General features: G+C 63.9%; 1 protein-coding gene across 1 annotated transcript; it reads left to right on the top strand.

Moving 5' to 3' along the window:
• Positions 1-3,067: 3,067 nt before the first annotated feature.
• On the top strand, positions 3,068-22,636 carry WNT9A (Wnt family member 9A). Its single transcript, XM_032848493.1, has 4 exons — positions 3,068-3,270; positions 19,030-19,286; positions 20,417-20,679; positions 22,072-22,636. Exons 1-4 carry the CDS (start codon positions 3,176-3,178, stop codon positions 22,552-22,554), a joined length of 1,098 nt encoding a protein of 365 aa, XP_032704384.1. The 5' UTR covers positions 3,068-3,175; the 3' UTR covers positions 22,555-22,636.
• The last annotated feature ends 944 nt before the right edge of the window (positions 22,637-23,580 follow it).

Here is a 23,580-nt window from a genome sequence, read left to right as displayed (position 1 = left end):
GCAGCCCTCTTGGGCCTGGGCCCCTTTCCCTCATGGACAGCACCACTGTGTTTCCCAATCCTGACCCATGTTAGGGATGTGTGCAGGGCAGAGACCATCCAGTTGAGTCTGGAGCATTCCTCTATCTCCCTCAAGGACACAGGCCAGCTGCAGCCTCTGGGCCAGTGGAGGAAGCTTGTCCTGCTGCCGGCTCTGCATATCCTGCCCTGGCAAGCTGACCTGTGCCCAGGCAGGCCCAGGTGGCCGTGATGGGGGACAAGGGGCTTTCAGCCAGAGAAGCCCCAAGCCCAGTATTCTGCAACAGATGTGGAGTGACTCTGCCGTTGGCCAGAGGCCATTGGCCATGGCCAAGAATGCTGACGAGATGCGCCTGCCCTCCCTGGACAGCATTCCCTCCTCATGCTGTACTCAGGCCCGTGAGATTACCTGCTGGGTAATTTGTGCCCCTAGCCATTATGGTGGTTTCTTGGGCCTCAGTTTACCCGCCAGGGTCAACGGAGCTGCTGCTGGTCTGTTGGCAGCTGTTCCACACAGCGTGGCTGGCCTATCCGGGACCAGCCAGCGCAGGTGTTGCAGGTGTTGCAGGCCCACAGGGTCTGCTACGGTGGGTGGGGCTGGGTGTGGGTGGAGGTAGGGGAACCGGTGCCCACTGGGGAGCTCGGAGGGCCCAAGAGCAAGTCTGCTAAGGCCCATCAGTCACTGGGGAGGTGGGCATGTAGGCAGAGGCGTGAAGCTTGAGACTGGGGACAGGAAGCCTGCCTCCAAGGTCTAGCTGGGGTGGGGTGTCTCCCCAAGGTGCAGGGGGTGGGGGCAGGCACAGCCCAGACCCTGAGTTACAGGGCACTGGACCCTCCCACTTCCCAGAGGGCAAAGCCTGGTGTCCCTGCTCGCTCTGCAGGCTGGAAGGGTCTCTCGGAACCCCAGCCCTGCTGATATCTGGGGCAGCTTAGTGGGGGCTTCAGCCGGGCTAGGTGGGTTGGCACAGGACTGGCCTGGGCTCCTTCCAGACCCCAGACGGCCTTCCCCTTCCGGAGCTCACAGACGGCGTTCACCCTGTCCTCCTCCCTCTCCCCACGGCAGCCCGGGCTGCTGCAGGTCCAGGCTGCTGGGACCTCCACCCGCCTCTTTCGGCGGGACTCACTGGGCGGCCAACGGGAGAACCCTCCCCGCGGAAGAGCTCGGTAATGGCTGCAACGCCTTCCAGACACACGTTTACAATCTCACACTTCATTTTTCTTGGACGCAGTCTCGTGCCTTTAAACATGTCATCACTCCGTGTCCCCCCCACCAGCCATCTAGCACTTCCCGGGTGTGGGAGGCAGGCTTCAGGGGGAGGCCCCGCAGGCTGCACAAGGCCATAGCCGTTGGGGTCAGGACAGGGCGCCCCCTCTCGCCTCCCACCCCTCCCCCAGGGCCCTGCAGCCTGGGTGGGCTGGGGCTGCCTTTGGTCAGCCTTCTCAGTGTGAAGCCAGCCCCACCGGTGAGCTGGCTGAGCAGGGTGTGAGCAGATGAGGGTAGCCGAGAGAGCCCCCTCCCGTAGGAGGGGTCCGGGAAGAGGGAATGATGTGAGGCCAGTCACACCCACGGAAAGGGCTAATCATGGGTGGGTGCTTCCACAACATGGCATCACAATTTAGAAAAGGCCACAGCTCCTTGGCACGAGATGGATCTCAGATAGGGAAACTGAGTCCCTGAGAGGACGTGATTTGTCCCGCCCCGTCTGCTCCCCACCCACCCCTCACTCACTCGTGCACCAGGAGCTCCGGCAGCAAGACCGGGGAGTGCTCACCTGGGCGGCCTTCCCGGAGACGCAGGCGCCCCGGAGCTGTCCTCTTCCCAGGGGCCACCGTGAGGTGCATCTTCTAGCACTGCTCCAAGACAGGTCACTGAGTGCTACATTCTCAAAGCCCACCAGCCTGCCTTTGGAGGTGCTCAGGCCCCCAGATCCAGGGCCACTGTACCCCAGATCCAGGGCTCCTCCGGGTTCAGACAAGCTGGTGGGGGAGCTGGGGTCTCCTTTGAGGCTCAAGGCCTGGCTAGTCCGAGGGGTCTTCGATGTTACCTGGAGGCTGGCCCTTCGTAGGACCAAACACTGCAGCCTGCGCCCTGGAGCTGACCCAGGGGCCTTTTAGCTAGTTCTCCTCGAACCCAATAGTGTGTCTGTTTCATTCGATTTTGGGTTCTCTGACACCATCTTGTTTCAGCAGCGGATTCTGTGCCTTCTCTCCTCTGCGTCCCCCACTGCTCCTCCCGCCTCTGGCCACGCCAGGCCCCTTTGGTCTCCCGAGCCCGCTTCTCCCAGCCGCCCCTGTGCAGAGGCCCTGAGAACGGGGGTCGCTCGAGCGTCGGCGCTGGCAGTGACCTCAGCCTCTACCTCACCTCCCTCGATTTAATAAGGATGGGGAGACAGAGGTCCCGAAAGGTCAAGCGAATCAGCCTTTGCCCTCCGCTGGCCAGGGCGCCTCAGTCCCGGGAAGGAGTGGCCCTCCGGCCGGTTTCCCGAGCGATCTGGCTTCACTAAGAGCGCGGGTATCACCTGTTGCGAGGTCTCCCTGTCCACGCCAACTCCCAGGGGAGCGGGCCAGCGCGCTTCCGCTGAGGGCTGACCCTGGGTCCTCCAGGGCTCACCGCCGCTCCTCCGGGCCTCGAGCTCCGCCCCGGCCCCGCCCCCGGGCCCCACGGGCCCCTGGCTCCGCCCCCGTGGCCGCCCCGGGTCCCCCCAACCCGGCGGGCAGCTGGCAGCCAACGCTCCGCCCCGGCCCCGCCCCAGCCCTCCGCGCGCCCCCAGCCCGCCTCCAGCCCCGCCCCCGTGGCCGCCCCGCGTCCCTCCCCCCGCCCCGGCCGCTCGGGCTCGGGGCCAGCGCTCCGCCCCAGCCCCGTCCCTACTCCCCCTACTCCCCACTCCTCCCGCCCCCAGCGCGCCCCGCCTCCAGGCGCGGGGCGCGCCCCGACACCCGAAGGGCCGGGCCGCGGCGCGGCCGGGCGGCGCGCTCGGCTCGGGTTTCGGCCCGCCCCCGGCGCCGGCGTGACCCCTCCTCGGGCGCGGGCGGGCCGGGCCCAGCTGGCCGGCGCCCCGCCCCCGGCCCGGGGCTCCGGGCGCTATAAGAGGGCGGCGGCCGCGGGGCACCCTGCGCGGGGCCGGGAGCGCGATGGTCAGCCGCCGAGGCGCGGCAAGATGCTGGATGGGCCCCTGCTGGCGCGCTGGCTGGCCGCGGCCTTCGCGCTGACGCTGCTGCTCGCCGCGCTGCGCCCCTCGGCCGCCTACTTCGGGTAGGTGCCTCGGCGGCCCGGCGGGCGGGCGGGCGGGCGGGCGGCGCGGAGATGGGACGCGGGGCGGGCGGCCCAGGTGCGCGGGCCGCGGGGTGCCGGGCACTGTTGGCGGCGTGCGCGTCGCTCCGTGCACGGGTCAGTGTCCTCGCGGCGCTGCGTGGGGAGAGGGACCGGCGTCCCCGACGGGCTGGCACGGGGCCGTGGTCCTCCGGGACCCCGGAGTCGTCGTCGCCGCGACGCGCCCGTGAGCGGGGCTCCCTGGAGCTCGGGGACCAAGTGTGGTCCGGGAGCTCTGTTAGGCCGCCGAGTTCTGGGGCAACGGCTGGAGCCTCCCCCCGCCCCTACCCACCCTTGCAGCTTACCCCTCCTTTCTCTCCTCGAGAAGTTAATTTAACAACAACAAAAAAATACGTACAAAATCCAGATGTTCCTTGCACTGAGCCCCAAAGGGGGGGGGGACCCAGGCTGGGGGAATTTATTTTTCTTGAGCTTTGCTTCTTATGCCCGCTCTGGCCCCGGCCCGCGGGAGCGCTTCTGTGGGACCCGGCCTAGAGCGCAGGGCCCGGCGGGGGCTGTGAACGCGGCCCCCCGCGGTCTCAGGGGTGGCTGCCCCGAGCGCTCTCCGCTCTCCGTAGTAGCAGTTTGCGTGGTTTCGGCGCGTCGCTCCCCGCCGTTCTTTTCTGGCCTTCCTCGTCCCTGTCTCCTAGATCTGGGATGTCCAGCCCAGAGCCCTTGGGAGACCCTCTCTGGCTGTGTCACGCAGATGGGCACCCCGAAGTCTGGGCTGGCCCGGCGCGGACAGCCCTCGAGGCCCCTCAGCCTCCTCTCCCACCGCCCAGGCGCCGCCCCGGGAGCCGAGGCCCAGCCCCGAGCCCTGGCCCCTGCCCTGGGCTCCCCGGGGCCGCTCCTGGCCGCGGCCCTCTGCCCGTCACCTGTTCCCTCGCCCCTGGCCCCGGCGCCGTCGCGCAGCGGCTGGCCGGCAGAGGGCCCCGTTGGTCCAGAAATATGCCACCGCCAGGGCGGGGAGAGGCCACTGGGCGAGGAGCCCTGCAGGTGTATCCTGTTCTCAAAGAAAATAAAATATTTTCATGGGAAACTTTCCCTTTGTGTTTTTCTTTCCCCCTTTCTCCTTCTGTTCCTTTCTCCTGGGTCGTCTTCCAGGGTCAGCTCCGTGTCTCCTTCCCCTGGAGACCCCACCCGGCTGCCCTCTCCTGGCTCCGGCTGTGGGCTCAGCCCTGCCTGGGGCCTGGGCTGTGCCGAGGCTGGCACGCCCCTGCACGCCATCTGTGCAGGCTTCGCCTCGCCCTCGCGGGCAGAGGGAGGGTCAGAGGATGGCCGTCTGGCCGCAGGTCCACGGTGAGTCACGGCAGCCTGTCAGCCAGCTGTGCCTTCCTGCTCTGCCGGCCCAGCCTCGGGTCTGCTCACCAGGCCTCAGACACACCCTGGCTTGTCTGCTCTGTGGGTCTGCCTGCTGCCAGCCCACAGAGGGGAGGTAGAGGTCGTGGGTCCTGGCTCCTTGGCTCCTAACACCCCACCCCCACCCTCACCTCGGGCAGCAGAGGGGCTTTGCCCCTCTGGGGAAGTCTTCGAGGTCTGTCCTGCAACTAGTGGGCGTGCAGGGGAATGCAGGGAGGGCTTGGTGCTCCTGGGACCTCTCTGGCCAGCTCTCTGGCCCAGCACTTTGGCCCCAAAGGCTGTCCTGTGCAGAGCACAGGAGGCAGACCTGCTGCCCCAGGGACCAGTCCACTGCCGGCACCAGGCAGGGGAGCTGGGATCCGTGTGATGGACCGAGATCCTGGAGCAGGGGCAGGCCTAGTGCCAGCTGGCCAGGTGAAGGGCAGGAATCTGGTGCCGGAGGGGTCCTTACCCAGCAATCGCCTTGGGAGGGGATCCCCAAGGTGGAACCAGACCCAGAAATAGAGGAGGGGACAAGATGTGCTCGGAACCGATCTGTGTGTGGAGGTCCAGCCCTTCTGGTCTGGGGCCCTTCCTCCTGGCCTAGCAAAGTGGCAGGAGCTGGAGGGCTGGGGGAATGAGATGGCCCACGGTGGGCAGGGCAGGGCAGGGCTGGGACTGGGGGCTTCCCTCCCAACCTGGCGTGCAGAAGGAGCAGGAGGAAGGAGCTGGGACCTGGGAGTCAGGCCCTCCTTCTCCCTTCCCCCTCTCCGAAAGCTCTGCCTGGCACGGAGGCTCCCCAGCAGGCCGAGCAGCTCCTGTTACAACCCAGAAACCGAGAGAGGCTGGCCTGGGCTTTGGGGGGGGCGGTGTCACGTGGGCGGCGGGAGCCCTCCCTGCCCCCTCACAGAGGCTGCAACTCAAGCCGCCCTGCTCCTGTTGCCCTCTCAGCCTCTGGCCACTAGGCAAGACCCTCCAGGCCGCTGCCTGGCCATGGGAAGGGGCTCTTCCCTCTTCCTCCAGGGCCTGGCCCTGCTTCTTGGCGGTGTGATTAGCAGGTGGCGTTTCCATCTGGTTCTCCAGGGGCCTAGACAGCTTGGCCTGATGCCCTCCTGGAAGGAGGGGTTGCCTGGCTCCACGCAGCAAGGGGCTGGCCCGAGGTCTGGCGAGTTTGGGAAACAGACTCAGGCCCCCACCTCCCCATGCCCTGTGGACCTGGGTGGGCTGAAAGCTTGGCCTGCACCCGGCCCTGCCTCTGGTATTAGAGGGGAGCAAAAGCAGCCAAGGGAGGGAGGGGTGCCTGTGGAGGCTGAATGTCTGCTCAGGAAGGGGGTCCCTGAACCCAGGGAGAGGCGCCCTGCAACTCGCCCAAGCATGGAGCCAGAGGCTGGGTCCCGCAGAGTGGGTCCCACAGGTCCCTTTGCTTAGAGATCCCACTTGTGCCAAGCCAGCCCCAGCGGAGGCACCCAAGCCGCTACTCTTGCCTCCAGGGGCTGCCGGCAGGGGGTGGGGATGGGGGGGCAGAAAACATCAGTCACCGCCCGAGAACTAGGAAAGGCTATCATGAGCCCTGAGACCCTTTCTTGGGATTGGTCCCAGCACCCCACCTTCTATGGGAAACTTTGCGGGCTGGCTTGGGGAAGAGATCTGTCTGGAGGAGGCTGCAGCAGGCGTGGCCACGGAGGGACCCCCCAGCCAGGCCAGACATCAGTGCGGGGTTGCGGGGGGCACTCGGAGTCAGTCTGAAAGGCAGCTCTGGTGCTCCAGGCCCCCCGTTCTGTCTGTGATTGAAACAGAACTCCTATCCCGTCAGTGCACCCTGTTAGGGAATGCAGTTCTGTGGTTTCTGGTCCGTCTGCAAGGGGTGTGGCCAGCACCACTATCTCATTCCAGAGTGTTCCATCACCCCAGAAACCTCACATCCTGCCCCCACCCTGCCCCTGGCAACCGCTGAGCCACTTTCTGTCTCTGTGGGTTTGCCTGTTCTGGACATGGTGCATAAGCGGAGTCCTACAGCCTGTGGCCTCCGTGGCTGGCTCATGTCGGCCAGCAGCCGTCCACGTCGCAGCGTGCGCCCGTGTGCCTTTCCCTTTGCGCCTGGGTGATGTCCGACTGTGTGGGCGCAGAACCATCTCTTTCTTCCGGGCCTCTGTTGACGGATGCCTGGCTGAGTTCCACCGTCGGGTCCTTGTCATGCTGCCATGAGCATTGGTGGACACGCGTTCCTGGGTGGGGATCCTGAGAGGTGGAATTCCGGGTCCGTGGTGACTGTCTCGGTTTCCAAGAACCCAGGACACAGTTTGGCTGCCGTCATGCATGCCCAGCAGCCCTGCAGCAGCGGTCGAGTTTCTCTACAAAGCCGCCAGCTCTCGTTGTCTCTGGCTTTGGGTTTGGCTTTGCTTTTTATTCTGGCTGTTCTGTGGGCGTGGGTGGCATCTCCCCGTGCCCTTCCCTGGCGACTGGCGACATGTTCATCTGTAGCTCTTCTCTGCAGAAATCTCTGCTCCGTTTCTGGGCGCAGCTTTTGGCTGCGTTGTGGGTCTTTGTGCTGATTTGTAAGGGCTCTTTATTTATGTGCATCTATTCTCGGACAGCGGACAGGCTGAGCCGCAAGCCGGAAGTGTGTCCCCCGGGGCTGCGTGCACAGGCGACTCCTGTGAGCCTTCCCGCTGCATCATCCTCTGACTTGGGCCTCAGCATGACTGTGTGCAGCAGGAGGCCGTCTGTTTGCTGGGGCCGGTCTGGAGGCCTGGTCAGGGGCTCTAGGCACTTGCACAGGAGGCGTCCCTGGCCCTGCCCTCAGGCGCTGCTGTCTGATGGGGGTGGCTGTGCAGGTGGGGTCAGTTCCGGGGTGTGGGGCACCCGCTGTATAAGCCTGGGGCCTGGCTGCACGTCCTGTGTGGCCCGGAGAGGAGGGGAGCCTGCTGGTCCCTGGAGGAGAAGCGGGGAGGGCTCCAGGGCTGCAGGAGGCAGCCTGGGCAGGGTTGGCCTGTGGGGGGCTGGGGGCTCAGGCTCCCAGTGAGGAAGGTCAGACTCTTGCAGTGGGGCTGGGGAGGCACCAGCAGACGGGAAGGTTTCCCCAGGGACCCCTGGTGGGGGGTGGAACGGTGAGCTCAGGGAGCCTTCGCAGTCTGGGCAGGTGCTGGCCTCAGCACACGCGCGCTGCTGGGAGCAGCGCTGTGAGGCCTCAGGTCCAGCATTTGCTGGGGACGCTGTGGAGCGCTCCTGGGGCTCTGGGGCAGCGTGGGCCTGCAGCAGGAGCGGAGGGAGCGTGCAGGTCCAGGCGACGGCCTTCTCCGTCTCCGCGGTGTTCAGGGCAGCGGGGTGGCCAGCAGGGAGAGCGGCCGTGTGGGGAGCCCTCAGAGTGGTGCAAGGGGGAATGGGAGGTGGGGCGGGAGAGCATGGAGCGGCCTGGACCCCGGGCCCTGACAGACGTGGGGAGGCGGGTGGAGGGAGCAGGTGGGCAAGGATGGAGACCCCGTCCCTCTGCTTGGTAGAGTCTGTCCCTCCTCCCTGTCCTCCTGGCCTGTGCCCCGCCCCCCGCCAGCACAGCAGCAAGTAGGAGCAGGTGCTCGGCCGCAGCCTCGACCAGGCCCCTGGGCTGGAGGCCTCCTGAGGCTTCATGGAGAGCCCGAGGTGAGGAGGAAGCCACGGCCACCTGGCCCCCCTCAGCTGTGGGAGCAGATGTCCTACCACAGCCGGCAGCTGTCTGGACGGGGGGACAGCTGGCCTAATCTCGCCCCAGTCCTTGCCACTGTGGCTGGGACCCAAGTCCAGAGCCCAGAGCACTGGCAGGACCCTGTCTGGGCTCCCAGGGTGGCCCTGGCCCAGGGCGCCGCTTGCTGACTGCCCCAGCCCCCCACCCCCCCCATGTAGAGGACAAAAGGAGAAGTGTGTGGGTAGCTTTTCTCCTGGAAAAGAATGCACGCACGCGATTCCTCCCGTGGGACTGAGATGAGCCGATAAGGGGCCTGGCTTGGTTTTCCTGGCCGCAGAAACGTGACACCTGTCAGCAGGGCCAGCATCAGGCCCACTTAATCCTGGAGGGCATGGGCTCCCTTTGTGCATTGTCCCAGTGGGCAGTGCGGGTGCCCTTGTAGGGCCCCGCCTGGCTCAGCAGGATGGCTGGGTATCTGGGAGGCCTGGCTGTCTGGTACGTGGGCGAGGCTGGACACATGGTTGCCAGCATGCCTCTGGTGGGCTGTCAGCCTCCCCCTGGTCCAGGGTTGGTCCCAGCTGACCCCTCCTCCAGAAAGCCAGCCGTGGCCTACCTGCCATCTACCTCTAGTGAGCCCAGAGCTCTCCTCCAAGCTGCCCTGGGCTGGTGTGTCTAAGGCCCATGGGGGGTCCTGTTGTTCCTCTGCTCCCTCACTCTGGACTCGGGAGCCCTGTGTGGGGTCTGCTGGCTCCTTCGCCAAGCTGGCTAGCCCCCTCCTCACCCCAGGCCCTTACTTGCCCAGCTGCACCTGCCCCACCCTGCCGTCTGGCCTGTCAGACGGGGGTTTTGAGGGCGTGTGTTGAGGGATAGAGGACCCCTCTGGAGCTCCCAGGGCAGGGATATGGGTGGAGGACTTGGGGCACATCTGGTATGGGTGCAGGAGGTGGGGGCCTGTGGCCCCAGCTGGGTGCGAACAGCAGTGTCTTCCTACAGGGGCCTCCCCAGGGTGGGCTGGGTGGGGGGGCAGGTGGGCTCGGCAGGGGCCCCCCAGGAAAGAACATCGCAGGCTAGGCAGGGGGCAGGTGGGCTGGGCAGGGGCTCCCCAGGAAGGAACACCGTGGGCTGGGTGGGAGGCAGGTGGGCTGGGCAGGGGCCTGCCCGGGACAGCAGCGCCGACCTGGGTGGCGTGCTGGCCGCCCAGCTCCGTGACCCATGGGCCCGGCCCACCGTCCTTCCCTGCCCCTCCCAGCAAGGTTCCTGGCTGGCCTGGTGCCCCTGGCCGCAGGAGGAAACCCGGCTGCCCAGCTGGCAGGCCCGGCTCCTCGGGACCAGCAGCCGGACGAGGGAATGGAAAACGGCAAGCCTCAAGCTGCGTTTGTTTTTCTTAGCGATACCTGAGGTAGACGCAGCCAGGGAAGTGGTCTGGCCCAGGACGAGAGGCCGCCGGGGGCTCCCAGATCAGAGCACGTCAGAGCCAGCTTCCTCCTGGACAGAGGGAGTCGCTGCAGCCACCCCAGGCCACCCCGGGGCGGGACGTCCGTCTGGGATGTCCCAGCGTCTGTCCTGGCATCCCTGTCCAAGCTGGGTGTGCGGGAGGTGGTCATGGGGTGACACTCCTGGCGGCTTCTCCAGCTCCCACCTGCCCCACGTCCTGCCTGTCCCTCCCCGTGACAACTCGCAGGGACCTGTGCTGTCGGTGAGGCCTGGGGCCATGCAGTCCACTGCTCCTGTTCCTCTGTGAGGCCACAGCTCCCCGTCTTCTCCCCTCACTGTCCGTGAATCTGGGTTCCCATTCAGCTCCCCTGGGTGCCCACAGCATCCCACCCCCTGCTTCAGAAAGAGGCCTATTGGCCAGCAGCCTCCAGGGCCTGGGATCCCAGGGGGTTTGCTGGCCCTGGGGTCCCAAGAGGTTTGCTGGGTCTGGGGTCCCAGGGATTTGCTGGGCCTGGGGTCCGGGGGTTTGCTGGGCCTGGGGTTGGACTCGCAGACATCAGGCCTTGTGCGTTGGATTTTGCTGGGTGTGGTTGAGTCCTGTGTCCGCCGGCTGACCCCCGAGCTGGCCCAGCCTGAGCCAGGAGCTCCCCAGAAACACTCAATCGGGAGGTTTGCTACAGCTGCATGGACACAGCCCGTCCATGAGGGAGCAGGGAGGGGGTACCCTGGAATGTCGGGGCCCGGGCTCTCCCAGCTGATGGAGGTGACAGCTGTCACAGACACAGGGTTGCTTGGCCTGTCGTTGCCACTGGGCCGCCCTCCCACCTTGCTCGCCGTGGCCCGTGGCCCCTGCTTCCTCCTCGGCGTGTCTGGGCCCCCGCTGACTGTGGAGCCCACGAGGAGGGCCCGGCCTCTGGTGGTGTCTGCAGCTCCGCGTCCTGCATGCTTGGTGAGGAGATCGGCCAGCACTCAGGAGGATGGAGGGTTAATCTCACAACCAGTTTCTCTGCACTGGAATTTGTTTTGAATTAGATTCACACAGAAATTAAATGCCGTCTGGTGGGGCTGAGGTTTCCTTGGCAGGGTGCTGTGGCTTCTGGAACTCTGGCCTCTACTCCCTCCACCCAGCCCAGGGAGCTGGCTTTGTGGGCAGGATGGCCCTTGGGGTGGCCGGGTCTGTTGGCAGGAGGAAGGGCTGCTGGAATCTGTCCCTGCTGCAGAGCGGGAAGGAGCAAGAGCTCTGGGGCCTAGGCCGTCTGGGCCTGAGGACAAGGACATCTCCATCCTCAGGCCGCCACGCATGGCGGTCTCCGGCCTGGCCCACGGAGGGACACGGGCTCCTCGACGTGGCTGTGCCTCTCCTGCCTGGGTTCTTTTCACTCCCGGGGAGACCGGGGTGGGGTCTCCTCAGAGGTGCTGTGGGCTGGTCACCGAACCTAGTCTGGGTGGCTGTGCCCAGGATCCTTACCTTAACGACACCCACAAACAGGGTGCATTCCATACTCCCAGAGGGTATGAATTTGGGGGCCTTCTCTTCTGCCTCTTGCATTCAGTGACCAGCCCGATTCCGGGGTAGTGGGTGGGTGGGCATGCATGGAGATGCCCCTGTGGGCCTCAGGAACGGCCACACACCTGTGAGCTGAGTGTCACAGGCCAAATGCAGGTTCTTGCTGTGCTGTTCTTTCTGGAGTTGAGATAAGCCTGCAATTTCTGCAAGGAGTGAGAGACCGCAAAACTGACCCAGCAGGTTTGCAAAAACCGAGTGGAACTGCGGGTAGTGGGTGAGTTGTTGGTCCCTTTGAAAGCAGATTAGAAATAGCTCAAGAGCACAAGCGAGGTTGGAAGATGGGGCAGCAGAGGGTTACCCCGAGCGTGGCCCGTGGGGTGCCTCCAGGCCTCCACGGAGGCTCGAGGCCGGACTTGGGGACGCATGCACAGGGCTCCCATCTGAAGACAGTGGTCGAGCTGAGCATTTTCTGCAAGTCTCAGAATTGGTCAGCGGCACCTACAGGATTCGGGAGGCCCTGAGGAGCCCCGAGCAGAAAACGCAGAAATCATTCCAGAACATCCAGAACCAGACCGGTGAGACGCCTGAAACGAAGCACTGTAAGAGCAGAGGCTGGGCAAACACACACAGAAGATCTCTCAGGACGGGGCTGCCTGGCCACGGGCTACAGCGTGGCTGGCTGGGGCCCTGCAGGGGATCCCTCCCAGACGCGTTCCTACGAGGCAGCCACGGAGGATGTGGAAACATGCGACTTCAGACTGTGGGGCAGAGATGGGATAGCAAGAAACCACCCAACATGAGGCAGGACAGGAGGGACAGAAACAGAGCCGGCAGGCCCAGCAGACGGTGGAGCACACACCCCCGCTGTGTGGCTGAGTGCATCTGCGTTGCAGTGGGGTTGTAGGTCTGATCACTGGGTCCAGGAGACACAGACGAGACATCAGCATAGAGAATGCAGGAGGATGGAGACACAACACACCAACTCAGAGGACTGTAAGGCAGAGAGCAAAGCTAGAGAAAAGATGCAGAAAGACGCGCCATGATCCAGGCCCTGCATGGCCACCTGGTCTGTGACCTGGGCTCTGCACGTGACCTGACTGTGACCGGGGTCTCCACAGTGAACTGACCATGACCCAGGCTCTGCACCGTGACCTGACTGTGACCCAAACTCTGCACGATGACCTGGTCTGTGACCTGGGGTCTGCACGGAGACCTGACCATGACCCGGGCTCTGCACGGTGACCTGAGGCATGATCCAGGCTCTGCACAGTGACCTGAGCTGTGACCTGGGCTCTGCACGATGACCTGAGCTGTGACCTGGGCTCTGCACGATGACCTGACTGTGACCTGGGGTCTGCATGGTGATCTGACTGTGACCTGACCATGACCCAGGCTCTGCACGACCACCTGGTCTGTGACTTGGGCTCTACACGGTGACCTGACCATGACCCAGGCTCTGCACGGCAACCTGACCATGACCTGGGGTCTGCACGGTGACCTGACCATGACCCGGGGTCTGCACGGTGACCTGAGCCATGACCTGGGCTCTGCATGATGACCTCTGACTATGACCGACACAATGCACAGTGACCCCTGAGCCGTGCCCCAGGGTCTGCACAGTGACTTGAGCCATGACCTGGGGACTGCATGGCAACCTGACCATGACCTGGGGTCTGCATGGTGCCCTGAGCCATGATCAGGACTCTGCACGGCAACCTGAGCTGTGACCCACGCTCTGCATGGTGACCCCTGCGCTGTGACCTGGGCTCTGCACAGTGACCCCTGGGCTCTGACCCCGGGTCTGCATGGTGACCTGAGCTGTGACCCGGACTCTGCACGGTGACCCCTGGGCTGTGACCCGGGCTCCACACAGTGATCTGATTTTGAGGCAGGTGCGTAGGAGTATATTTGAGGAATCTGAGGAAATGCATATTTGAGAAGTGCAGAAGAGCCTGGAAGCCCCCAGCAACTGTAGGTCACAGATTGAGGCAAAGAGCAGGGATTAAACCCAGAGAAAGCAGAAGGAAGGACGCAGAAGTGAGGAAACAACCCCCTTGCGTTAGAGATGAAGGGGTCCCCGCCTGGGCAGACCTGACGAGCTGGATGGGGCGAACGCCCATGGGAGCTGCAGACGTGCCTGCACAGAGGTGTGTGGATGACTTCAGGGCAGGCCTGGAGCGTGGCTGAGCGTCGCACAGTGTGCCCACGCACTGGGGTAGCATCTGATGCTCAAGGGAGTGAGGCACCCACATTCAGCAGACGGGTGCTCTCTGAAAACAGGGTGTTCTCGGCGTGAGGGCGCTGTCGCAGAAGACCACGCTCCGTCTCGTTCCCTGGGTGCGGAATGTGCAGGGCAGGCAGACCTCAGAGACAAAGTGGATTAGTGCTGGCCAGGGGCTGTGACCAGGAGCTAAAGGGGTGCATGTCATTTTGAGACCATGAAATGCCCTAAAATCGGCCATGGCCATGTTTGCACATATCTGAGAACATACGGCAAACCCCTGAGGTGTAGACCTTAACTGGGTGATTTTACGGCGTGGGAATTATGTCTCAATAAAGCTGCTTGGAAAAGAGAAGGAAAAAGAAAAGAAAGAAGAGTAATCGGATCCGAAGGGAGATCTTTTCCAGAAAAGGTCAGGCTTCATGCCGAGTTCTACCCAGAAGTTAAGAAGGTGTGATTCTAATCTGACCAGTCTTCTAGGCGGTTTAACAAACGAATTCTCTCTGAGGCCCTGACCCCCGGCGGGATGAGCACGCAAGAGAAAATGACAAACACAGATGCGAGAGGCCGAGGCACGACATTCTGGGGTTATGGCTAGCTGCGCAGAGGAAGGCCAAGCCCCTCCCGGCCGAGGCACGCGGGTGTCCGGCCTCGGGAAGGCAAGGGAGTGGAATTCCTTGTTTTAGCCGATTAAAGTGCAAAAATCCCATGCCAGTAGAGGCAGGGACCCCATCTAATGACCTTCGACATCGGCTTGTATGTTTTGGAAAGCTCATAGCGAACAGGAAGCAGAGGCGGCTCCTTCAACCTGCTGTGGGTGGCCCAGAAGACCGCCAGCCAACCTCAGGCCTGTTGGTGAGCGGACCAGAGCTTCCCTTTTAAGACCAGGAGTCAGACAGGGATGCCCGCTGCCACACTCATCTGAACCCACGTGATGCCACGTGATCCCTCAGGCAGGATGGGAGTGCGTCTGTCCTATGACGATAGGGCACATTCCCCGGCTCTGGCCTCTGGTGCTTCGCCTACCTGCAGGGTGTCTGTGTCTCCCTCGGGCTGGGTCTGGGAGGCAGAGACGTGAGTTTGGGCAGTGGGGGTGAGGGAGGGGGCAGGGTCCCTGCTCCCAGGACTGGCGCCCAGGTTTCTGTCCCACATGGCACCCGCCTGCCCAGAAGCTCACTGGATGGCGCTGCAGGGCCAGGGACGGGGCACTGTTGGAACACTGCATTGTGGCTCACAAGGCCCTCGCTGTGGCAGGAAGGCAAGCAGGACGGCCTGGGACAGAAGAGGACGAAAGCAGCTCTGTGTCTCAGAAGGCCACACGGCAGGTCACAGCGCATCTGAAGACCATCGGGGGTGATCACGGCATGGGCGCAGCGCGTGCGCGAAGGCCAGTCGCCATCCGACTGGTCTCACTTCTGGGGGTGACGCATCATCTCTCCTGGAATCCGGCACTGACCAGCCTGGGGCGGACCACAGGTGCGGAATCCGCCCGAAGAGCCAGGAGAGTGGTAGGAGGGGCTGCCATAGACTCACTGTGGCTCTGCAGAAAACCCGTGGTGGGTATGAGCCTTGACCTCTAGGGAGCGTGAGCCTTGGGCGGGCTCCGGGACCCCCGGCCTGCGTGGGCCTTGGTGGGCGCCAGGACCTCTGTCTGAGCCAGTGCAGAGCCAGCTTGTGCCCTCAGGACAGGCCCCAGTCACACAGCAGGTTGGGAACCACCGGCCCAGGGCAAAGCCCCGAGTAGCGGCTGTGAGGCTGTGGTGACATTGCAGGGCGGTGTGGAGCCAGGACCCCCGGGTGCTGCCCCACCTGGAATGCGGATGCTGGCTCCCGTGGACCGAGTGCAGGTGTGCGGTCGTTGAGGAGAAGGCAGCTGTATTACTTCAGCAGATGCGGGTTTCCAAGTGCAGTGGAAGAAGGGGCACGTGCAGACGGAAGTTGTGCAGGACGGAACTTGCGTTTGTGGGGACACGCTGCGAGGGGAGACCCAGGCTGTCTGGATGGGTTGGTGCCCGCGCCGTCACTGCAGGAATCCGAGTACTGTCCTCGGAGCTCGCAGGAAGGCTCGCAGGTACTGGAGGGAGGGCTGCGTTCCCAGCCCTGCTGCCCGGCTCCCCCTCCATCACTCTGTCTTTGGTTTTTCTTTACTTCTGATATAGCCAAATTTGTTCATCTTTTCTCTTTTTTATCATTCTGTCCCGCTCGCCCCCGGAGTACATCATTAGTCCTTGATGCAGCACTCAGCCATTCATGAGTGACGTGTAACACCCGGTCTTTTGATAATACCTGTCCCAAGCCACCGGGCTGCCTCTTAGACCTGCTTGGGATGCCATCCTGGGAACGGCCCCGCACTGGCCGAGGGCAGCTGGATGGGGCGGGGACGGGGGGTCCTGCTGCCCACCCACCGAGGGGCTGTTGTCTGTGGGTGGCCTACCCAGGCTCTGCTCCTCTGCACGCTACCTGTGTGCCTGTCTTCCCGCCCGTCCTGGGCCAGACGGCCAGGGACGGGGAAGCAGCTGTTTTGGATGGGGTCAGGTGTGCTGGTGTGGGGCGGGCAGCTGGGCAGGGGCGTTCTCCGGGCTGGAAGGTGCAGCCTCCCGACGTGGGCCCGCGGTCAGACAATGGCCGCCACAGTCTGACGTGTGGGGCCGAGGGGTTGTATGCGAAGCGCTGCTGTTTGGAACGGGCCACATGGTCCTACGTACCCATGACAAGCTCACAGGCCTTGGGAACAGGAGGGTGCCTCTTCTGCCTCAGGCTTCCTGGGTCCAGGGCTGACCCGTGCCCACAGGCCCCCGGGGCAGCCGGCTGGGACTTTCTGGCCCCTGCAAGGACTCCACGGAACAGAAGGCCCATCTGTTTCGCCAGGCCCTAGGCTCCCGCCTCCGGGGATCTCATGTAATGGCCAGCGGCAGGCACTGTGGAAGCGACATGGGTTTCTGTGGGTTACAGAGATCTGTCTGTAGCCTGTAATCCCAGAAAGAGCATTGGTAGGCGAGCTTTGGAAACGTTTAGTCCAGAATTTTGGCCGTGGGGGAATATTTCTTCCCGTGTGCACAACAGTCCCAATCTGTACTCCTATGAGGAGGGAAAAATCCCACCCAGCTTGACGTTGTGTTTCTGAGTTGGGGGGAGGCTTGCAATCCCTTCCGGGAAGCCACTGTGTGTACCCCATGGGCAGGTGCACCACCCCTTGGAAATGCACACTTGCACACAGGAAGGAAGTTGGCTCCGGGTCTGGGATCCCAGTTGCAGCATTTCCCCGAATCTCCTGCTCTTGGAGAAGGTCAGGTGTACTGCCGGAGCCTCCCTCACAGAGCATGCCCTGCTCTGAGCGCTCTGTGAACCTCTTTCCTTCCTCTACACTCCTGTAGGCTCCTGCCCGTGTTTGGGTTTTGGTCCTGGGCGCCACCCCATTCCCCGTACCCTGTGTACCGTCTGCCTGCTTACCACCACCACCTCCATGTGGTTCTGTCCTCTGTCACTGTAGCCCCGGGGGTACCGCAGGAGTGAGGGAGGCCTGGGGCAGAGGCCGGCCTCAGTGTGGATGCCGGCTGTCCCTGGGCATGCGGTGTGGACGTGGGCTGTCCCCAGGCGTGTGGTATGGACGCAGGCTGTCCCTGGGCTTGCGGTGTGGATGCAGGCTGTCCCTGGGCATGGGGTATGGACACGGGCCATGCGGTTGGGTGCGGTTGGGGCACAGGGTCACCCCCTCCACTTGTCCACACCCACCCTGCCTTAACCAGCACAGCCCCAGGTGCCCCCGGGGGGGGCCTTGCAGGACTGTCTTACTGTCAGCCTAGGGCTGGGCTAACCTCGGAGAGTTAGTCTGGGGGACGGGCAGCTTGCGGCAGTGGTCTGAGCACAGCTGTTGACATTCCTGTCTGAGGACGAGTCTCGCCCATGTGAGCTGCCTTTGTGTGGGGAGAGCGGCTCTTCCAGCCTTTGTTGCGGGTCCTCAGACCCCTGCCTGCCCCTGGCCCAGCTCGGCAGCTGTCCCTGTCTTTGAGGCTGTCTGAGCTCCAGCGGGCCTGAAGGCCTACCATGCTGCCTGATGTGGACCCCTCCCGCATCCCTGTGCCCTTGGGCATGAAGCCCAAACCCTGGGATGGGAACTGGGGGTGCAGGTCAGTGCCCCCTCCCTTACCAGCTGCTTTCCAGCCCAGTGTCCTAGCTCTGAGCTCACAGACACCTTCTTTCCGAAGGCCTTGCTGCCCACATGAGGCCTGCCTGTGCCTTGGGGACTTTTGGAGCTTCTCCTTCAGCCCACACCCATGCTGGTCATGGTGCAGCAGCTGGACCTCCGAGCCATGTGTGCTGCAGGGTCTGCAGGAACCCGTCTTGGGTTCTTCTCACCAACATTCTAGTCTCCAGGGCCAGCTGGAACCCCGCTCCCCTGCAGCTTTCTGCTCAACCCCTCAGAGCTCACTGGTGCCACATTGGCTCAGAGCACCCCTGGGGAGCAGGGCCAAAGCCTGGGGTGGGTCTTCTCAGGGTGCACACTGCATCTGAGTGTGAAGAGGGTGGGAGACATCGGCCTTTCCCTCTGTGTCCATCACTGCCCTCAGGCCTGCCTTTGTGGCTTCACCCTTCACGGTGTGTGTGTGTCTCTCCCACCTGCCTCCCTGCTCCTGACTCCAAACCCCAGGCCTAGCCCAGAATGGAGGGGCTTTGGAAGCCAGGAGCCCAGGGAGTCCCCAGGGAGCCTGGCCTGCAGGGTTGCTGCTCTGGTGTGCCACAGGCCCTGGTCTGCTGCAGGCTGGGGTTGGAGGGAGCTGTAGAAAGCCTGTGGGAGCCTGCCCAGTGGCAACCATGCCCCTGAGGGGCTTTAGAGGTGCAGCAGGAGGAGGGATGGAACACCGTATGGGGTTAAGTGTCAGGGAATGTCTGGCACTCCTGGCTGCTCCAGGTTGGCTGGCTGGGATGGGGGGGCTTGTTTCCTGTGATGCTCATGTTGGGGGAGGGTCTAGCTGGGCACCCATCCCTCCTGAGGGTTAAGGGTCTGGCTGGAGCTGGGCAGGGGTGTGCCTGGAGCCCAGATGTGGTGTCACCTGTGGGGGACCACTGAGATCTGTGGGTCAGAGCACCGATGGGAGGTCAGGACCAGTCCATCCCTGGATGAAGCACAAGAAACGGGGCTTGGAGGAGCCTGAGAGCATGTGACTGGCTCACAGGAGAGAGGTGGGGCTGCAGGAGAACCAGGAGATGGCCTGGGTTCCACTGGGAGGTGCTCAGTGGCCCAGGAGTTCGGGAGGCCCCAGTGGGACCTGCAGGGGCCTCTGAACAGGCTGCCAGAGACCCTCTCCAAGAGGCTTCAGGGCTGTGATGGGTCTGGGCCATCCCATCTGGGGTCGGCAGAGGGTGGGGGTCCTGGAGCGTGCACAGTCCACTGGGTAAGCAGGCAGAAGAGCAGGTGGGTGTGTTGGATGTGGTTCCCTTGTGGCCTGGGCTGCTGCACCCCTCCTGGCCCTTGGAGCACATCCTGTGTGTGTGTGTGTGTGTGCGCGCGCGCGGCAGCCCTCACCCTAGCTTCTCTGTGCCCAGGCTGACAGGCAGCGAGCCCCTGACAATTCTCCCACTGACCCTGGAGCCTGAGGCCGCCACCCAGGCACACTACAAGGCGTGTGACCGGCTGAAGCTGGAGCGCAAGCAGAGACGCATGTGCCGCAGAGACCCAGGCGTGGCCGAGACGCTGGTGGAGGCGGTCAGCATGAGCGCGCTGGAGTGCCAGTACCAGTTCCGGTTCGAGCGCTGGAACTGCACGTTGGAGGGCCGCTACCGGGCCAGCCTGCTCAAGCGTGGTGAGTGCGCGAAAGGCGCTCCGTAGCAGGATGCCCCGGGGCCTCTGTGCCTCTGGCTGGCCCCAGGGAACCTGGGGGTGTGGTGAGGACGTGGCGGGGCTTGACTGTCCTCCTGCCCCGCTCCCTCGCGGCTGCTCCTCCACTTGATTCGCCCTTCCATCCTGACCCATCCCTCCCTCCTCCTGACCCCATGTACCTGCCGCTAGGACCTCTTCCTGCCCTGCTCCTCCGGTCTGGCTCCTCTGTCCTGCTCCGCCCTGCTTCCAGGTGTGCGGAGTCCATCTCCTGCCCCGCCCCTCCTGCCTGGCCACGCCCCTTTCCCCCCCCCCCCCCCCCTCGCCCCCCCCCCCCCCCCCCCCGCCCCCTCTAGCCTCCCCCCCCGCCGCCCCGCCCCCTTTAGCCTCCTCCATCTGCCCCGCCCCTCCCTCCTGGCCCCGCCCCTTCCCCAAACCGCCCCCTCTAGCCTTCACCACCTGGCCTGCCCCTCCCGCCTGGCCAGCCCCTAACCCTACCCTGCCCGGTTCCTACCCCGCCTCCAGCCGAGCCCCTTCTCGGGGACCAGTTGCTGGCAGCAGGAGGCCTTTGGGCAGCTTTGGCAGCTTTGATGACTCTTGCCACTTGGTGGTGACTGACGCCCAGCGGCTGGGCAGGAGGGGCAGAGGTCCAGCTGGTGCCCTGAGGATAGAGCCTTCTTTCCCCTGTGTCCTTGGGATTCTGATTGGAGCTTCTCAACAGCCTCATTTAAAAACTGGGGACCTGAGGCCCAGGGCAGGCAGGACGGGGCTCTCCAAGGCCCGCAGCCAGTCTGGTGGGTGGGAGACCCAGAAGGACGAGGTCGCTGGTCCCTGCGTAGAGCCTAGGTCTCCACGTGCTTTGAATCCTCTCTCCTGCACCCCACTCTGGGCCTGGGAACACGGGAGTGCCTCCTCCCCGCAGGTGTGCAAGGCAGTCCAGGCCGGTACGCCCCCAGCCAAGGTGAACGCCAGCGAGGACCCTTTCCGTGCACCTGCTTGTGCTCAGGGTTCAGGGCTCCAGCTGACCCGCCGCGGTTTGGCCACACCTGGGTCAGGTGGGGGTGCTCCTGTGGCCTCACAGGCCCTAAGGTCCCTGCGTCCCCACCTGCCCCCCAGGCTTCAAGGAGACCGCCTTCCTCTATGCCATCTCCTCAGCGGGCCTGACGCACGCCCTGGCGAAGGCTTGCAGCGCCGGCCGCATGGAGCGCTGCACCTGTGACGAGGCCCCAGACCTGGAGAACCGTGAGGCCTGGCAGTGGGGGGGCTGTGGAGACAACCTCAAGTACAGCAGCAAGTTCGTCAAGGAGTTCCTGGGCCGGCGGTCGAGCAAAGATCTGAGAGCCCGCGTGGACTTCCACAACAACCTCGTGGGTGTGAAGGCAAGCGGGGTGGGGCACGGAGGGGTATGGAGGGGGGTGTGGGGCGCAGGACTGCGGCCTCGGGGGCTCTCAAGTGCTCCTGCCCCAGGAGGCTCCTGGTCTTACAGGGATGACTAGCTGCAGCTGCGTTCTTACGTGGGATGGGGGTTGGGCTGTAAGGTCTGGTTGGGCCCTTCTGGGGGCTGCGGGCAGCCAGCCGGCAGCCAGCAGGCTGGGTCTGGGTGGTGCCTGGCTCCCACGATCCTCTGCCCTCCCTATAGCCCCTCAGCCCCCAGGGGTCCATAGCAGCAGAGGAGGCCTGGGGACAGAACGCCCAGCCCCGTAGTCCCCGTACAGCCCGGCCTTGAGGCTCCACGTGCTCACCAGGCAGGCCCTGGGATGTGAAGCCCTAGCCTGGGAGGGGTGAGGTAATTAGAGCCAGCCCGGGTCTGAGCCTCTCTTTATTGAGAAACCAGAGGCTGAGTCCTGCACTCATTAAAGCATCAATTTCCCCCTTTTTCTTCAGAGCCCTTGTTCCTCCTTCTGCCCTCCGGAGAGGGGTGGGAGCAGATTAAATCCCCAAGGCAAGGCTGCTTCTTTTCTTTGGAGTTCTCTCCTTTGTAAACTATTAATGAAAAGTCAGGATATGGAAAGTGCTCCATTAGCTCTGCGGGGCCTGGGTAAGCAGCGTTTTAATTAAATTTGTCCGGGTTTCTCAGCAAAGTGTCATTAAATGTGACTCTTGTATTGCCTGGCCAGAGGGCAGCTACGTTCCTAATCCCCCTCAAGCCCACTGGCCCTCCCTGGGGGTAGCGTGGGAGCTCTGGCCTGTCTCAGGATAGGCCCCACTGGGGAGGGCCTCCCCTCTCTGCTGCCAGAGACCCCAGTGTGGGTGGTCAGGCAGGAGGCCCCTCCGGGCAGCCGTGCGTGTGTGTGTGTGTGTGTGTGTGCGCGCACACGCACGTGCACATGTGGAGGTAGGGGTGCTGCTCCTCCTCTCTGGGGCCAACCCAGAGGATCTAGTGGCCAGTTCTAACAGGTGGGCAAGCTAACTCATGTGTCCTCCCTTCTGCAGGAAGCAGGCTGCTGACACCAGACTGGGAGGTTCTGGGGCGGTGTTGCTATCAGGGTGACAGGGGTGGTGTGCTCAGCCCCTGCAGAGGGCAGCCCTGGATGCAGGGAGGGACTGTCTGCACAGGAGGCCTCCACTCTGGAGGTCACAGTACAGAATGGACGACTTCTGTCCTGGGCCACCTGTGGCTTGGAGGAGAGAGGGACAGACAGACACATGAGCTGGGGAGCCTGGTGATCCCGCAGGTGGGGTTGGGTCTAGGGGAGCCGGTCATCTGCACGGGCTGTTCCTGGCTTCACAGTGTGGCCCTCATGCCCCGCTCCCTTCCCCACCCCCCCCAGGTAATCAAGGCTGGGGTGGAGACCACATGCAAGTGCCACGGAGTATCGGGCTCCTGCACCGTGCGGACATGCTGGCGGCAGCTGGCACCCTTCCACGAGGTGGGCAAACGCCTAAAACACAAGTACGAGACGGCACTCAAAGTGGGCAGCACCACCAATGAAGCCACCGGTGAAGCTGGTGCCATCTCCCCGCCTCGGGGCCGGGCGGCAGGGACAGGCGGCAGCGACCCGCTGCCCCGCACGCCGGAGCTTGTGCACCTGGATGACTCGCCCAGCTTCTGCCTGGCCAGCCGCTTCTCTCCGGGGACCGCCGGTCGCAGGTGCCACCGGGAGAAGAACTGTGAGAGCATCTGCTGTGGGCGTGGCCACAATACACAGAGTCGGGTGGTGACACGGCCCTGCCAGTGCCAGGTTCGCTGGTGCTGCTATGTGGAGTGTAGGCAGTGCACACAGCGTGAGGAGGTCTACACCTGCAAGGGCTGAGCTCCCGGTCCGGCCCCGCCTGGCTGGTGCAGGGTAGAGGCTGTGCGTGCAGCACTGGGGGTCTGCACTTGCAGGGGCTGAGCCCCCGGTCTGGCCCGGCCCAACTGCTGCAGGGTGGAGGTTGTGCGTGGCAGGTGAGGGGTCTGCAACTGCAGGGGCAGAGCCCATGGGCTGCAGCCCTCAGCACACTTGGCACATGGTGGCGGGAGCCCAGACGTTGGCTGACTTGGCTGTCTCTGCCCTTTGTCCCCCGTCCAGAGACCCAGAGGTGGGGAGTGGCCCTGGTCTGGCCCCTGCATCCCCTTTGTCCGCCCCCACCCCCTGACCTGAGAGCGTTGTACAATGCTTTCCAAACTCTGTCCATCCCTAAGAGGCCAGTTCCTGCAGAGTGACGACCCTCCCTGCTCTGGGCTCCCTCGGAGGAGCAGCAGGTGCACCTTTGTGACCACACAGGGTCCCTGTGCGGCTGCCTGTGGGCTGTCCTGCTCCAGCACTGGCTTAGAGAGTCAAACCACTAGGAGAGAGACAGCCCAGCCACCCAGGTGTGCGGGGGTGGGGGGGTTCCCTGCGGTCCCCTCTTACATGGAGCGCTTCTCTCGGGAGTGATAGCGGTGACTTTTAAATTATTTTTATTTAACTAATATATAATTATTACTTGCCCATCCCTGCCCTGTCTCAGGCTGCGGCTCCCCCTACTCCTGGCGGAGCCCGGTCTGGAAGGCCCCTTTCCTCCCTCCCCTCGGTGTCCCCTGCTAACCTCTTTGCCTGATCTGCTTTGTTGTTTGAAACCACTAAATCAAGAGGGATGTTGCTGTTGTTGTTTTTCAAGTAGTAAAGCAGGTTGTGTCTGGCCATTGCCTTCAGGGCTTCTGGGAGCCAGTGTCTGTAGCCAGGCTTGCTGCCCCCAGTGAGACCGTCCTGGGAGTTGGGCGGACCCGGCATTCAGCCCTGCACTCCAGGCCTTCCTGTGTAGGTTTGGAGGCCACAGGTGGCCGCGGATGGCCTGCCCTCCCTGGAGAGGTGGGC

Source organism: Lontra canadensis, unplaced genomic scaffold (genome assembly GCF_010015895.1).
Source record: "Lontra canadensis isolate GAN:19392208 unplaced genomic scaffold, GSC_riverotter_1.0 scaffold205, whole genome shotgun sequence".
Taxonomy (NCBI): domain Eukaryota; kingdom Metazoa; phylum Chordata; class Mammalia; order Carnivora; family Mustelidae; genus Lontra; species Lontra canadensis.
Note: the sequence above shows the minus strand (reverse complement) of the source record. Positions and strands in the feature narration are given on the sequence as shown.